This window comes from Phascolarctos cinereus, unplaced genomic scaffold (assembly GCF_003287225.1).
Source record: "Phascolarctos cinereus isolate Bilbo 61053 unplaced genomic scaffold, phaCin_HiC Scaffold_726;HRSCAF=1367, whole genome shotgun sequence".
Classification (NCBI taxonomy): Eukaryota; Metazoa; Chordata; class Mammalia; order Diprotodontia; family Phascolarctidae; genus Phascolarctos; species Phascolarctos cinereus.
Window position 1 is genome coordinate 300,327,605 of NW_027556098.1, and position 14,193 is coordinate 300,341,797.

Consider the following 14,193-nt stretch of genomic DNA (forward strand, 5'->3'; position numbering starts at 1 on the left):
GGAGGGAGGGGGGCATATTTGAGAAATGTTGTAAAGGTGAAATTGACAGGCCTTGGCTACAGATTGGATATGGAGGGTGAGAGATAGTGAACAGTTGAGGATGACTATTAGGTTGTGAGTCTGAGAGATTGGCAGGAGAATGGTTTTGCCTTCTATAATAATAGGGAAGGTAGGAAGGTGAGGAGTGTTTAGGAGAAAAGATAATGAGATAATGTTTTGGACATAGTGAGTGTAAGATGTTTACTGTACATCTAGTTTGAGATATCTGAAAGGCATTTAGAGATGTGTGATTGATGGTTGGCACGATAGGTAATTTGAGAATAGTTATGGGAGATGATGAGAACACAACGTGAAGTGATATATACAGAACAGAGAAGAGGGCCTAGGGCAGAGTCCTCAGGAGCAGTTACAGTTAGAGGGTGTGATATGGAAGAGGATCCAACAAAGATGAACCACGAGAAGTAGTGGTCACATAGGTTGAAGGGGAACCAAAAACTTAGAGAAAAGAGAGAATCAAGGACAAGAGAGAGTGATGAACAGAAGAGGTCAGGGAGAAAGGATAAAGAAAAGGCCATTGGATTTGGCAACTTAGATATCATTAGTAACTTTGGAGGGAGCAGTTTCAGTGGAATGATTTTAAATTTTTAATTTTTTAGCCAATATCAGGTGGTTTTGATGACTGCTGCTTTATAATAAAGTTTGAAGTCTGGAATTGAAGCACTATGTAAGCATGAAATCTTTCCTTACTGCTGTAGCTGCTGGTACCCCCCCCCCCCAAACCGCTTTTCATTCTTTTTGTATATATTCTCTTTCTATATATACACATACATGTATATATACACAGATACATATGTTCATACATGCATATTATTTCCCACATTTCAATGTGAGCTTCTTGAGTTCAGGGCCTGTTTCACTTTTGTCTTATATCCCCAGTGTTTAGCATAATACTTGGCACATAGGTACTTTTTTTGGGGGGGAGGATAAATTTTCTTATTTTAAACTTAAATACATAATGAGGGAAAAAAATGCTATGTACATAGCAGACCATAAGAGAGGATTCAATATAAAACAATAAATTCCATTTCAAGAAAACCTATATAATAAATATTACACTTTTCTTTTTAAGTTGCCCAGCTCTTCTTTGCTTCTATGTCGGTTTTCTTTTGTTTTCTGCTGTGTACTTTTTACTTTATTTTTTCCCCTCCCTCCCCATCCCACACTAATGAAGGCCACAATTAAGTGTGGATATATACATATATATATATATATACATATGCATACATATACATAGATATCTATAAGCATACACATAGACACTCATGCACATATAGGTAAAACCGTACTATGCTTATTTCCTCCTATCCTTCTGTGAAGGTGGATAGCATCTTCCTTAAGTCCCAAGTCTTTCCATGTTTTTTCAAAATCAACCAACTCATTTCCTTCATCACAGCAATATTTCAATGAAATGTTTTCCCCCCAATTTTCTGCATTTCTTTTATTCTTGGCTACATAGGTTGTATTTATACAAGAAAATTGTAATTTAAAATAATTGAAATTATCCTTTTTACGCTTCAGCAATGCTCTCACCTTATAATATAGTTTAAGGTCTGATACTGCTGAGTGTACTTCCTTTATATCTTTTTCCCCTGGTTTATTTGAAGCTCCTGACCTTTTGTTCTTCTGAATGAACTTTGTTATTATTTTTCTAACTCACTAAAATATATTTTTTGGTAATTTAATTGGAATGACATTGAATAAATAGATTAGTTAGGTAAAATTATCATTTTAAAAATTATATTGACTTGCATAGATTCTTAGTAATTATTTATTGATTCTTTATTGTTTGGTTCTTATCTGTTTAATGACTCCTCCATTTTTTTTTCCAACTCCTCTCTCTATATGCCCACTAACTGTGGCCGTCCCATAAGACTCTTGTCTTGGGCCCTCTCTTCTCTACACCCTCTCTCTTGACAATCTCATCACCTCCCATGGATTCAGTGATTATTTCTATGTAACGGATTCCCATATTTATTTATCTAGCTGTTTCTCTCCTGAGCTTCAGTTCTGCATCTTAATGGACATTTTGAACTGATTGCCCTTTAGGTATCTCAGATGAATCATATAAAAAACGGAAGTCTTCTCTTTCTCCCAAATTCTTCTTTTAAACTTTCATTTGAAGGAACTGCTATTCTTCTGGTTATCCAGGTTCACAACCTTCAAATCAACCTCAACTCCTCACTCTCCCTCACCTAACACATCCAGTTAGTTGCCAAATTTTGATAATATTACCTCAGCAGCCTCTCTTGCACCTACCTCTTTCTTTTTTTTGATATGACCCCTTCACTTGTTCAGGCCCATATCACCTCTTGACTATTCTATTAAAATAAGCTTATTGCTTTGCCTGCCTCAAGTTCCTTTTCCATTCTAATCCATCCTCCACATTGCTACCGAAGTGATATTCCTGAAGCATAGTTCTGACCACATTACTCTTCTGTTCAGAGAGCTTCACTGGTTCCCTGCTACCTCTTGGATACTTTTCTGTTATTTAAAAAACTTCATACTTCCAGCCTACCTTCCCAGGCTTATTACGTGCACATTATTCCATACACTCCATCTTTCCTTCAGATTTGCTATTCTTTATACTATCATTCCATCTCTTGTCTCCTTTTAGCCAATCAACAGATATTTATTAAAAGTCTACTATGTTCCATGCACTATGCCGGGTACTAGGAGCACAAAGACAAATATGAAATGGCTCCTGCCCTAAAGAAGCTTACTTTCTGTTGGAGAAGGCAGCATGTGTGTAAGTGTAAATGAAATGTATGGGAAATATATACATAAATAATAAACAAAATAAGTAGAGATAATTTGGTGAGAAGAAGGCAATAGAACTGAAGATTTCACAAAAGTTTTCATGTAGAAAGTGGCACTTGAGTAGAGCCTTGAAGGAAACCAAGGGTTTTAAAAGGTAAATTTTAGGGAGAGAGCATTCCAGGCTTAGTACAGGCTGTCCCCAATGCCTGGATGTACCTCTTTCTTCCTTCCCCACTTACAATCTCTAGCTTCCCTTAAAGCTCAGGTCAAGAGCCACTTCCTGTGTCAGACCTTTCCTGATCTTGCCAGTTGCTAGATACCTTCCCCTTTCTCTAGTACCTTGTATATATTTTCTATTTACTTTTGTATACATGTTGTTTCCCCAATAGAGTTATGGACTCCTTCATTTTTGTCTTTGTATCCCCACTTCTTAGCACGGTATCTGGAACATAGAAGGTGCTTAATGCATTTTTATTGATTGTTGACTGCTGATCAGTAGACTGAGATAATCTTACTTTCAAATGTAAGTGTGGGGATGGTGAGAGAATGGATGAAATGTTAATGGTTTGAAGTGATGTGTAGAAGTTTAGAAGTTGAAATGTACGTGATTTTTCAGGTTTTACTGTATTTGGAGGGAGTCTTTTTTTCTCTTTATTTTACAGACTTGAGATGTAAGCAGTTAAAGTGGAGAAATGGGAGCAGTTAAAGTGAAGGAATATGAAGTGAAGAAAAGGAAATACAGTATGTGAATCAAATGATGGTCCTGGTTGGAGTAGCAGAGAATAGGGAGAGGACATTAGCAGTGTCTAGGATGAGGCTTAAAGCTTAATGTCCATGTAGAAATAGGCAAGCTTGAAGTACATATCTGTAATCTTTGATTATAGGTTCATTGTTCTCACAGCTTCTTGTCCTAAACTTGGTTCTGTCCTTTAGCAGTGGTGGCTTTTCGCATGAAAGAGAGTTGCAGGGAAGAGGATGGGGAAGAGAAGAGTAGTAGGCTCCCAGTAGGGAACTAAAGCATCTATTTTTTCTGGTTTCCACAAGTCCATTGGAATTCAGTTTGAAAACCAGTATTGAAAACTTAGTTTTCCTCTCCTTGACGTTTATCTCCTTAAAAAGAAGAAAAAGAGCAAATAGCCTTGTATTACACTCAAAGGTCATGGCTGACAATACAGTAGTTGAACAATTTAATTGTGCATTTGCTTCCTTGAAGAACTTTATTTTCTCTCTGCAGGAGGCTGACACACTTCGGGAAGAGATGCAGTGTGTGTTTGTCTATTTGTGCTGTTTTCTTGGTATTTCAGGGCTAGGCTGCAGTCTGGCTCCTTTAGTGAGGAAAAGGCATGTTCCCTAGGAAAACTGGTATTTGCTGATAATGGCAAAATGCATTGATCTAATCACCATAGTGTCATTTTAATATTCTGGAAGGTTATCCTATAATTGGGGTCTCTTGTTGTTAGAGCTACAATAATTTTTGAGTAAAACATTGAGAAATTCTTTTCTTGCCCTAGTGCCTCTTTTCCTTCTCCCCCAACATTTGTTCCCTAGAGTGAATTGTAGGGATTAGCAAAATATCTAGTACTGTTGTGCTTATAATATGTAAAGGCAAAGAGTAATCCACTCTGTGTTACATTGAGAATCTTGAGGAATGTGACATGAAAATTGTAAAAATGTAATACATGTCATCCCTGAAAAGCCTGGAGTGTAATTTAATAAATCCAACAAGTGCAACTTTTTCCTCCTTTGTGAATTATGAATAGTTTGATAGCACATTCCAGATCTAAGCAGCATCCCTTGACTTTAGCATCTGCACTAAAATAACTCTGCTTCTCAGAACTTGTAATAGATGCAGGAAATTGGGTTTATGTTACTAAAAAGCATTAGTAATGAGTATTTGATGGATCTGAAGTTTAAGGGGAAAGAAAATATTGCTTATTGTCATTGCTTTACATTTCCAAGCTAATGCTCCTATAATAAAGCTCTAGAATTACAGAACTTAAAGATTTAGTAAATCGCCAGCAAAATTTGTTTAAAGCTATAACCAGTTTGTAATAACAAAATATGTGTTAATCAACTAATTTCAGTTTATTTTTGAGGGAGCATAAATTGAATATTTCTCATTGTAGTTTGCAAAATGAAAATTCCTTGAGCAATGGATGTCACTCACATTTCTGTAAATTGACATTATTTTAAATTAAACATTCATAAATCACGAGTGTGGTTATGATTTCTCTTTGTGCCAGCATTTTAAAGGTGTATTATACTCATTGGAGCACCTTAACACATCTATGGGAAACGTGGGAAGAAGGTGAGATAGAAATTAGTGGAGAAGAATTCTTTTGGGCATAAAGATTTAGAGGAAAAAAAGGCTGTCCTTGAAAGTTTTCTATTCTTTTTGGGGAAACAGAACACATGGGAATGGATGTAGGAACACAAATCAATATAAAAAGCATAAAATATTTAAAAATTGAATGTGGAACAGCCAAAGGAATATGGAATGAAGATTTTTTTAGAATCATCAAATTTTTTTAGAGCTAGAAAGGGCTGGAAGAGCTATTTATTCTAACCCCATCATTTTACAAATGAGAAAACTGAATAGAAACTGGTGTGTATTTGTGTATATATGAATGTATGCTACTCTTGAATTAAGTAGGAGTTTAGGTTTCTACTTAAAGAAAATTTTGGCTTGGCATATGAGAGAAATGTTTATTAAATAACTAATTGTTAATATTGGGGAGACCCAGGACTTTTTATTATGTTATGCCTAGTTTCTTTTTAGAAGTTTTAGGATGAGCATCTTTCAATGACTGTTTTGATGAGTGAGTGTTGTTTACATTTCAGATATTCTTGGTGCTAACTGCTTTTTTAGAGAGAATTTTGTTTAAAAGTACATACTGAGATCTTCAGCTTTAAGATGATTTTGGCCATTCGAATATAGATCTTGCATTAGCCGGTCAGCACTGGGTTTCTGCTCTATCTTTGTAGGGTGTGTAGCAAAGAAAGCTGGCTAATTTCTATACAGCTACCAAACAAATCCTCCTAGAGCAAAAGTCTTACTGTCTTACTTTTTCTTGAGAATCTTCTGTGACTCCCAGTTACCTGTAGGTTAAAATACTCCTTATTTAAAGTCTGGCTTCAGCCTACCTTTCCAAGATATTTTATATTTTTTTCTTTTTTAAAATTAAGAATTTAATAAATATGAAGAGTTCCACATACAAAGAAAAACAGGAAATTTGAATTGATTTTATTACGAATAGCTTGTTTAATATATATATATGTATGTGTATATATATATGTGTATGTACATATATTTATAGAATTTAACATGATAGTACCAACTGCACCGCTTGTCTGGATCAGGTGTTTTGTACTTCATTCTGTTCATTTCTGTATTTTTTTTTTTAACATTTCACTGAGTCTTTTTTTTTCTTCTTTCACTTTTTAAAATTTTATTTTTTTCTTTCAACCTTCACTTTTATAAGATTTTGAGTTCCAAATTTTTTCTCTCCCTCCATCTCCTCTCCCCTCCCCAAGACAGTGAGTAACTTGATTATGTGTATTTCCATATTAGTTATGTTATGAAAGAATACGCTGATTGTTTTTTCTTTTCCTTTCTTGAATCCCTTTCCCTCTCTATTCACTTCCCTCCACAATTCTACCCTCCACTAAATAAAACCTCTCTCTTTGTAACAAATACATATAACAGACATATCAAACAAAACAAATTCTTGTTGCTCATGTGTGGATATGTCTCTTTCTGCGATTCTACTCCGTCACCTTTCTGTCAAGAGTGGGAAGCACGCTGCAGCATCGATTTTCAGATGTTGTGATTGGTCAGTGCATCACTGTTCTTTTATGGTTTTGTTTTTCTTTTCCCTATTGTGGTCAGTGAATAAATTATTGGTTTGGTTCTGCTCATGGCACTCTGTATCATTCATAAAAGTCTTCTTAGTTTTCTCTGAATCTGTCCCCTTTTCATTTATTCCATGACAATCATATCCCATTATATTCATCTAGCGTAATTTGTTTGGCCATTCCCCAATTGATGGGCACCCACTTTGTTTTGCAGTTCTTAGTTACAATGGAAAAATGCTACTTTAAATATTTTGTTACATATGAGTCATTTTCCTCTTTGATATTTTTGAGGCATGTTCATAATAGTGGTATTGCTGGGTCAAAAGATTTGCACAATTAATGACTTTTTAGGCATGGTTGGACCAGTTCACAATTTCACCAAAGACAAAGAGGAGGGCATTAGAGTACTTGCCCTCTTAAAAGCCTCTTTCATAATTGCCATATTCCTTTTTTTCTCTTCTTTTCTAATTTGATAGCTATGAGGTAGAACCTCAGAGTTGTTTTAATTTGCATTTCTCTTATTTTTAGTGACTTGAAATGTTTTTTCATACAATTGGTGGTAGCTGGTACTTCTTTTGAAAACTGCCTGTATATATTTTTTGATTACTTATCTATTGGTAAATGACTCTTGTTTTTATGTATTTGAATATCAGACTTTTATCAGAGAAAGGCACCGTAAGATTTTTCTCAGTTAACTCTTTCTCTTTTAATTCTAGATGGATTGGATTTGTGCAAAAACTTTTCTTTTTTATGTAATCAGAACTGCCTGTTTTATGATTATCTCTCGTTTGGTTGAGAACTCCCCTTCTATCCATAATTATGAAAGGACTCTCCTTCCCTTCTCTAATTTGTCTACAATATAACTTTTTTATATCTAGATCATCTACTTGGAGTTTATTTTGGTGTATGGTGTGAGATATTGCCCTAAACCCAATTTCTGCCAAATTGATTTTCAGTTTTCCTAGCATTTTTTGTTGAATCATGTGAGTCCTTACCCCACTAGTTAGTGTCCTTGGGTTTATCAGACACTATCCTTCTAAGTTCCATTGCTTCTGGCCTTTGTGTGCTTGTTCTGGTTTATTGATCAACTTTTCTGTTTTTCAACAAGTACTAAATAGTTTTGATGATTACTGCTTTGTAGTATAGTTTGAGTTCTAGTACTGCTGGGCCTCCTTCCTCTCCCACTCCCACCACTTTTTTTCCCCCGTTATTTCCCAGAGGGGACTGAGGTAGGCAGATCAATTAGGATTGTATTTCAGCAGTCCAGGTGAGAGGTAACAAAGGACTGAACTAGTCTGGAGCCATTTGAAGGGGACACCCTTGAGATATTGGAGAAGATCTCGGTGCTCCCTTCCAGCTCTTATAACCAATGCATTTTAGATAGGCCTTTGCATCTTTTTTTTTTCCTATCTTTAGTTCTTGTGAGCTGCTAGTATAATTTACTATGATGATTTGGAGTACCACACTCTTAGTAAATACTATTTACTCTTGTGGAACTGAGTAATTGGTTTTTATAAACATAATGTGTTCACCATTCCTGACAAATCTGCTTCAGCCTGTTGTATGTGTAGTAATGTGTAGGAGGGACCACAGGAATAGAGGTGAGATAAGCATATACTAAGGTCCTTTTGACCACATCAGAAGTTCCCTATTGTGTCTTTGACTTTGTAGACCCTTGTTAGTGTTAGTAGGCAGTGAAGTTGGGGAAAGTAGAAGGTCTTTGAGTTTAAAAGTGAATACCTGGCTACTTGTAAGATCATAGGATTTAGAGCTGTAAGATATCCTAGGCACCATTTAGTCCAGCTGTCATTTTACAGATGAGAAAGGCCCAGAGAGATTCCTAGGTCACACAGGAAGAGGCAGAGTCAGGATTTGAATCCAGGTTCTCAAATTCCTTGCTGTTTCCCATATGCCACTGCATTTTGTCAGCAGTCCCATTCCATGCACTTTGCCTCTAGGACCTCCTGTTTGTCTTATGGGAGTCATAGGCAAGGTAAATTATTTGGGAAGTTTCTTTGATGGTTCCTGACTAATTCTTTATTGAATGCCAACAGTGTATTGGGATTGTGAACAGCAGCAAGGGCCCAGCTGAGGTTATTCAGCCTACATTTAGAGTGAATGAAATCAGCTGGAGTTTGTGCCTTTCTCTAGCAGTACTCTGTGGCTTGGGGATAGAGCAGAGAATCGAGGATGTGCACTTAAAGGATTTCAAGGATGGGGCTTTGAGACTGTCGTTGTGGTCATAGGCTGGGTCTGGAGGCAAAGGAAAGGGGAGGGAGCAAAAATGCAAGAGTGAGGGAGAAGCTGAAAGAATAAAGAGATTGAGCTCCAACTGTAGGTTTTATAGTGTTGAGGGAATGGGAAAGGTAGATAGATTTAGAGGCTGTGGTCAGAAAGGAGAACTTAAGAGTTCAGAATCTTAGCAAGTACACAAGTCCTGTGAAATGACCGTGTGACCATGCTGGGGAATGGGTGAAGTGGGTCAAAATGGGTGGTTGTTGAAGTTGGGGACCTTTAAGGTTACGATGCTAGAAGGTTCACCAGCATCAATTTTGAAGTCCTTGGTGGTGATGGCAGGGGGTGGGAGTAGAGAAGACTGGGTAATGTTAATTTTTTTATGTTAATTTTTTTCATGTTGATATATATACATTTTTTTCCTTCTAGATAAATGTAAATGAAATTATGCGATTTTCTGATTTCCCCTTGTCCAGAAAAACATTGAAAGGTAGGTATGTTGATGGAGGTTGGGCAGATTGAAGGAATTCTTTAATTATGTTTAACTGGATTGTTCAGTGAGTAGAGTGCTGGACCTGGAGTCAGAAAGATCTGCATTCAGATTTTGCCAGATACTTATTAGCTGTGTAACCCTGGACAGGTCATTTTACCTCTATGCGCCTTAGTTTTCACATCTATAAAATGAAGATAAGAGTAACACCTTCCTTGTTGGGAGGATCAAATGAGTTACCATGTAATGTACTTTTCAGACCTTGAAGTGTTTATAAATGTTATCTGCCTGTAGCTATCTATTGTTATTGTTATTGTTGTCATTATTATTATTACATTTGTTCATGGGCCAGAGAGAGGAGTGGGATTAATATAATCCTAAAATCTCATTGCTACCAATAATTTCCACATTTAATCATACTGTCTCTACCCTGAGCAACTGCTAATGAGAAATTAAAATTAACTGACCTTAATTTTAATTCTTTCTTTATTTCTCCTAGAGTAGGGGGTTTTTAATATGGCGGTCAGTGAACTGTTTTTTTTTTAATATTTTGATAACAATTTCTATATCCTTGGCTTTCTTTGTAATCTTAAGTATTTTATTATATGCATTTAAAAATATTCTGACAAGGGCTTCACCAGATTGCCAAGGGAGTCCATGACACAAAAAAGGTGAAGAATCCTTTTTGTGCAGGGATTGAAAGGCAATAAAGGAGTAAAAAGCCAGGAGGAGCCTCTGATAATCAAAATCTAACAGCATTTTATTCCAGCTGTTGGTGCTTTTCTAAGTTGTAAAAGTTGGATTTAAAACACGTCAACGCTTCTTTTCTGTAACATTTCAGGCTTGCAGGAAGCACAGTATCGGATGGTGACTGAGATACAGAAGCAGACCATTGGCCTAGCTTTGCAGGGTAAAGATGTGCTTGGAGCCGCAAAGACAGGATCAGGCAAGACTTTGGCTTTTCTTGTCCCTGTAAGTATTTCTTGTTATGATTACTGGGGTTATGGATCACAATCGTGTGTTGTTTAACAAGTGAGGTAGAATCAGTTGATGAGCTTTTTTTTTAAAAACATGAATCTGTGAATTTCTGTTTATTTGTAATTCTTTAGGAGTTGGTGTGTTTATTTGAGGAATATACCTCCCTCCTCATCCCTTCCCTTGTCTTCCATTTTGAGTCATTTGGAAGTTTGGAAGGGGTTGGCAGACATATGTCATTGGTCCTTCATGATAGTTTAGAGGGAGATTATGACTTTTGGTTGACTACAGGCTGGTTTGTTGAAAATTTTTTAATGTTTTTGAAAATATTTTGATGGCCTCTAAGGTGATGCCAAGGACATAAATAAAAGGTCACAGTGGGCTTCTGGAATTTTCTCCTCCCCCAACTGGTGGTTGTTCAGTACCTTTAAGTTTTTTAGATTGCTTTCAGAATGTTTGTTTGTATTGCCTCAGTTTGTGGCCAGATGGAGAGCTCTACATATTTTTAAGGAAAAAAATCTTAGACTGCATATTCTTATATTTGTATTGCAGTGAATATCAACCTATAGTGAGTCTTGTGGCATGATGGATAGAATTTTGGGCTTGTAAGTCAGGAAGACCTGAGTTCAAATCCTACCTCAGACACTGACTAATTCTCTGACCCTGGAGAATTCATTTACTCTCTTCCTGCCTCATTTTCCTCATTTGTAAAATGAAGGGATTGGATTCAGTGGCTTCTATGTTCCCTTTTGTTCTAAATTGATGGTCTTGTGATCAGCTTGATTTTTCATAGGAGAGAAAAATTCAGATTTCATTTTTGTAGAAGTAAAAATTGACATGATTCTTTAAAGTTGCTTCAGAGATTAATTCTCCAACCCCAAATTCTGATTGAGACTTTTTCTACGTCTTGTTTTGAGATTCTCTTTAGAATTTCTCTTTAGACTGAGGCAATATTTGAGCTAGGATCTCATTAGAAATTGAGTCAAATGAAATGTGTGTGTGTTTTTTTTTAATGCTTTTCATTTTTTATTCATTGGTGAACAAAGCATCAACTTTTTTAGTTTACTTTTTGAAATTTGAATTTGACCAATAGGTAGTTGGTGGTGCAAGATTGAAGATTAGGAGCCCTCATTTAGGGTTGGATATGTAGGTCTAGGAATCATGTGAATAGAGATCATAATTTAACCCATGGAATGTGATGAAATTTCTGAGAAATATAATAGAGAGAAAAGAGAACAGGGAACAAATTAAAGCCTAGATATATGGACTTAGCAAAATTTGTCACCTGTGGTCTGTACTCTTCTTTAAATGAAGAAAGTGAAGTGTGTTTTATCATCTGTTCTCTGGATTCCACATTGTTCATTGAAAATAATGAATTCAGTTGCTTTTTAGTGTTTTTTTTTGGGGGGGGCTGGTATTGTAGTCATCATGTATAATAATAATAGCTAGCATTTGTGTAGGAGTTTAAACAATTTACAAATCTCTAATTTTGTCCTAAAAACAACCCTGTGAGCTTCTTTTATTTGTAATTGTGAAGGTCCTGTTGTTATCCCTGTTTTACAGATGAGGGCACTGAGGTAGAAAGAGATTAAATTACTTTCTCAGGAACCTGTTATCTAGTAAGTTTCTGAAGCAGGATTTGAGCTTATGTCTTTCTGACTCCAGGTTCAGCGCTCTGTTCACTGTGCAACCAGTTATGTGTTATTAGATTTTGCTTACTTTGTTCTGCATCAATGTATATATATCTTCCAATGGAATTACTCGTATTCTTGATTGTAATAACCCTTTATTCCATGTCGTATGCCATAGTTTGTTCAGTCATTGCCCTGTTGTTATTATTATTATTATTTCTAGGTCAAAAGTATTAATAGTTGAGTTACACTTTTTTAACATAATTCCCATTGCTTTTTTAGAACTGTTTGACCAGTTGCCATACCTCAGCCAACTCTTGTAATAGTTTTCCTATTTTCGCACAACCTCTTTAACATGACTTTTTCCAACTTCTGTCAACTTTGTTCTTTTTCTGGGTGTGAGGTGAAACACATTTTCTTTTATCGTTGTTCTATTATTTATTTTATTGTTATTTATTGCTTATTATATTATTGGAGCATTTTTATGTGGTTGTTGAAAATTTACATTTTTTTTCCACAAATTTCTTTTTCTCTCAATGACCATTTATCTGTTGAGGTATGACTCTTACTCTTAATATATTTGTGTCAATTTTCTACATACCTGATATCAGGCTTTTGTCAAAGATATTAGATGTGATGACTTTTCCCTGTATGACAGGTTTTTTTTTTGTGTTCTAACAGCACTGATTTTGTTCAAGGTCTTTTAAGTTTTATATAATTGAAATGGCCTTTTTTTCTCTTTTATGATCACCTCTTTTGTTGGGATTTTCCCCTTGTGGTTGTGAAAATTTCCCCATTTTTATGTTGTGACTTTTTATATTTAAGTAATATTTATTTGTAATTTATCGTGAAATATAGTGTAAGACTACTATATTTGTCAAACTAATCAAAACAGGGATTACTAATCTGTACATAAGGATCCCTGTGGCCTACATATTGACTTAGTTTTAAAATGTAATATTATCGATGTTTTATTGTGTATTTATTTATTTTGTTAAATATTTTCCAATTACATTTGATCTGGTTAAGCCACCTTGAGTAGTATTGCCAGCTGCATATTATATCTCTTGTATAAATCATATTGTGGTATATTTGGGGAAATTTAGCATTGATGTACATATTTTTTTCTTATTTGTTGAAATTTTCCTTACTTTAAAACATAAGTTTAATTTCTGCTTTTAGGTTCTGGAGACATTATATCGTCTACAATGGACATCAACAGATGGCCTCGGTGTTTTGATAATATCACCTACCAGAGAGTTGGCATACCAGACCTTTGAGGTGCTGCGAAAAGTAGGCAAGAACCATGACTTTTCAGCTGGTCTCATCATTGGTGGAAAGGTCTGTCTTTTTATACTTCTTGCCCCTTATTTATGTCCCCTATGTGTGAGGATAGATTGATTATGTACTAATTAGAATTTTAGGGAGCAGGGACAGAAAAAGATGAATAAAATGAGGCTTTTGTAAGTGTGCTTAAGTTATAGGTCTTGGTCCTTATATATTTTTCACATATTGATCTTCTGACTAGTTAGCTTAGTTGATTATAGCATGTGCTAATGAGGTCAAAGTCATGAATTTGATTCTCAGGAAGGCCAGTTAGCTTTTTTCCATGATTAGAGATGCTAGCAGTCTCAGAAATGTGTGCCACTGGGAATATGGGGAACCTGGCAAGAATGTAGATAGAGCGATGCAGATTCATTCTTGTTGCGGGAAAATTATTCTAAACACGTACTTCATTAAATGGTGGGTCAGTATTGTCATCTTCATCCATGAAGGGAAGTACAGTATTAGTATAATAATGTCATTACTATTCTAGCCACATTTTCCTTGAATATTTCAAAAGTCTGTTGGGAAATGCAAAAGGAAACTTTTTTTTTGACAGTGTCACAAAGCTAATGTATGAAACAAAAGAAGTCCAAGGGAAGAGAATTTGTTTATTGCCCAAATTTAAGGAAATGAAGAGATTTGCAGAATTTTTGGTTTTCTACCCTAGTGCCTGTTCACTTTGCTAGGTTTTTTTGTGTGTGCTTGTTGTGAATTTACTTATGCTCTATAATAAATAAGTGTGTGGTATAATCTTTTATTTTTGTAGGTTGTGTATATGCAGAAGACATATAAAGAGAATCATTTGGAAACTGTTGTTCTTTTTCTCATCAGAATCACACATTGATGGGGACTGCTAGGGTGTGC

At 35.5% G+C, this 14,193-nt stretch overlaps 1 protein-coding gene across 1 annotated transcript in view; it reads left to right on the forward strand.

Moving 5' to 3' along the window:
- DDX10 (DEAD-box helicase 10) overlaps positions 1–14,193 on the forward strand; it is a 329,331-nt gene that overhangs the window by 8,093 nt on the left and 307,045 nt on the right. The window contains exons 2-4 of the mRNA XM_020996146.2: positions 9,337–9,397; positions 10,239–10,369; positions 13,186–13,344. Coding sequence (XP_020851805.1) covers positions 9,337–9,397; positions 10,239–10,369; positions 13,186–13,344 — 351 coding nt within the window. The remainder of the gene's footprint in view (positions 1–9,336; positions 9,398–10,238; positions 10,370–13,185; positions 13,345–14,193) is intronic.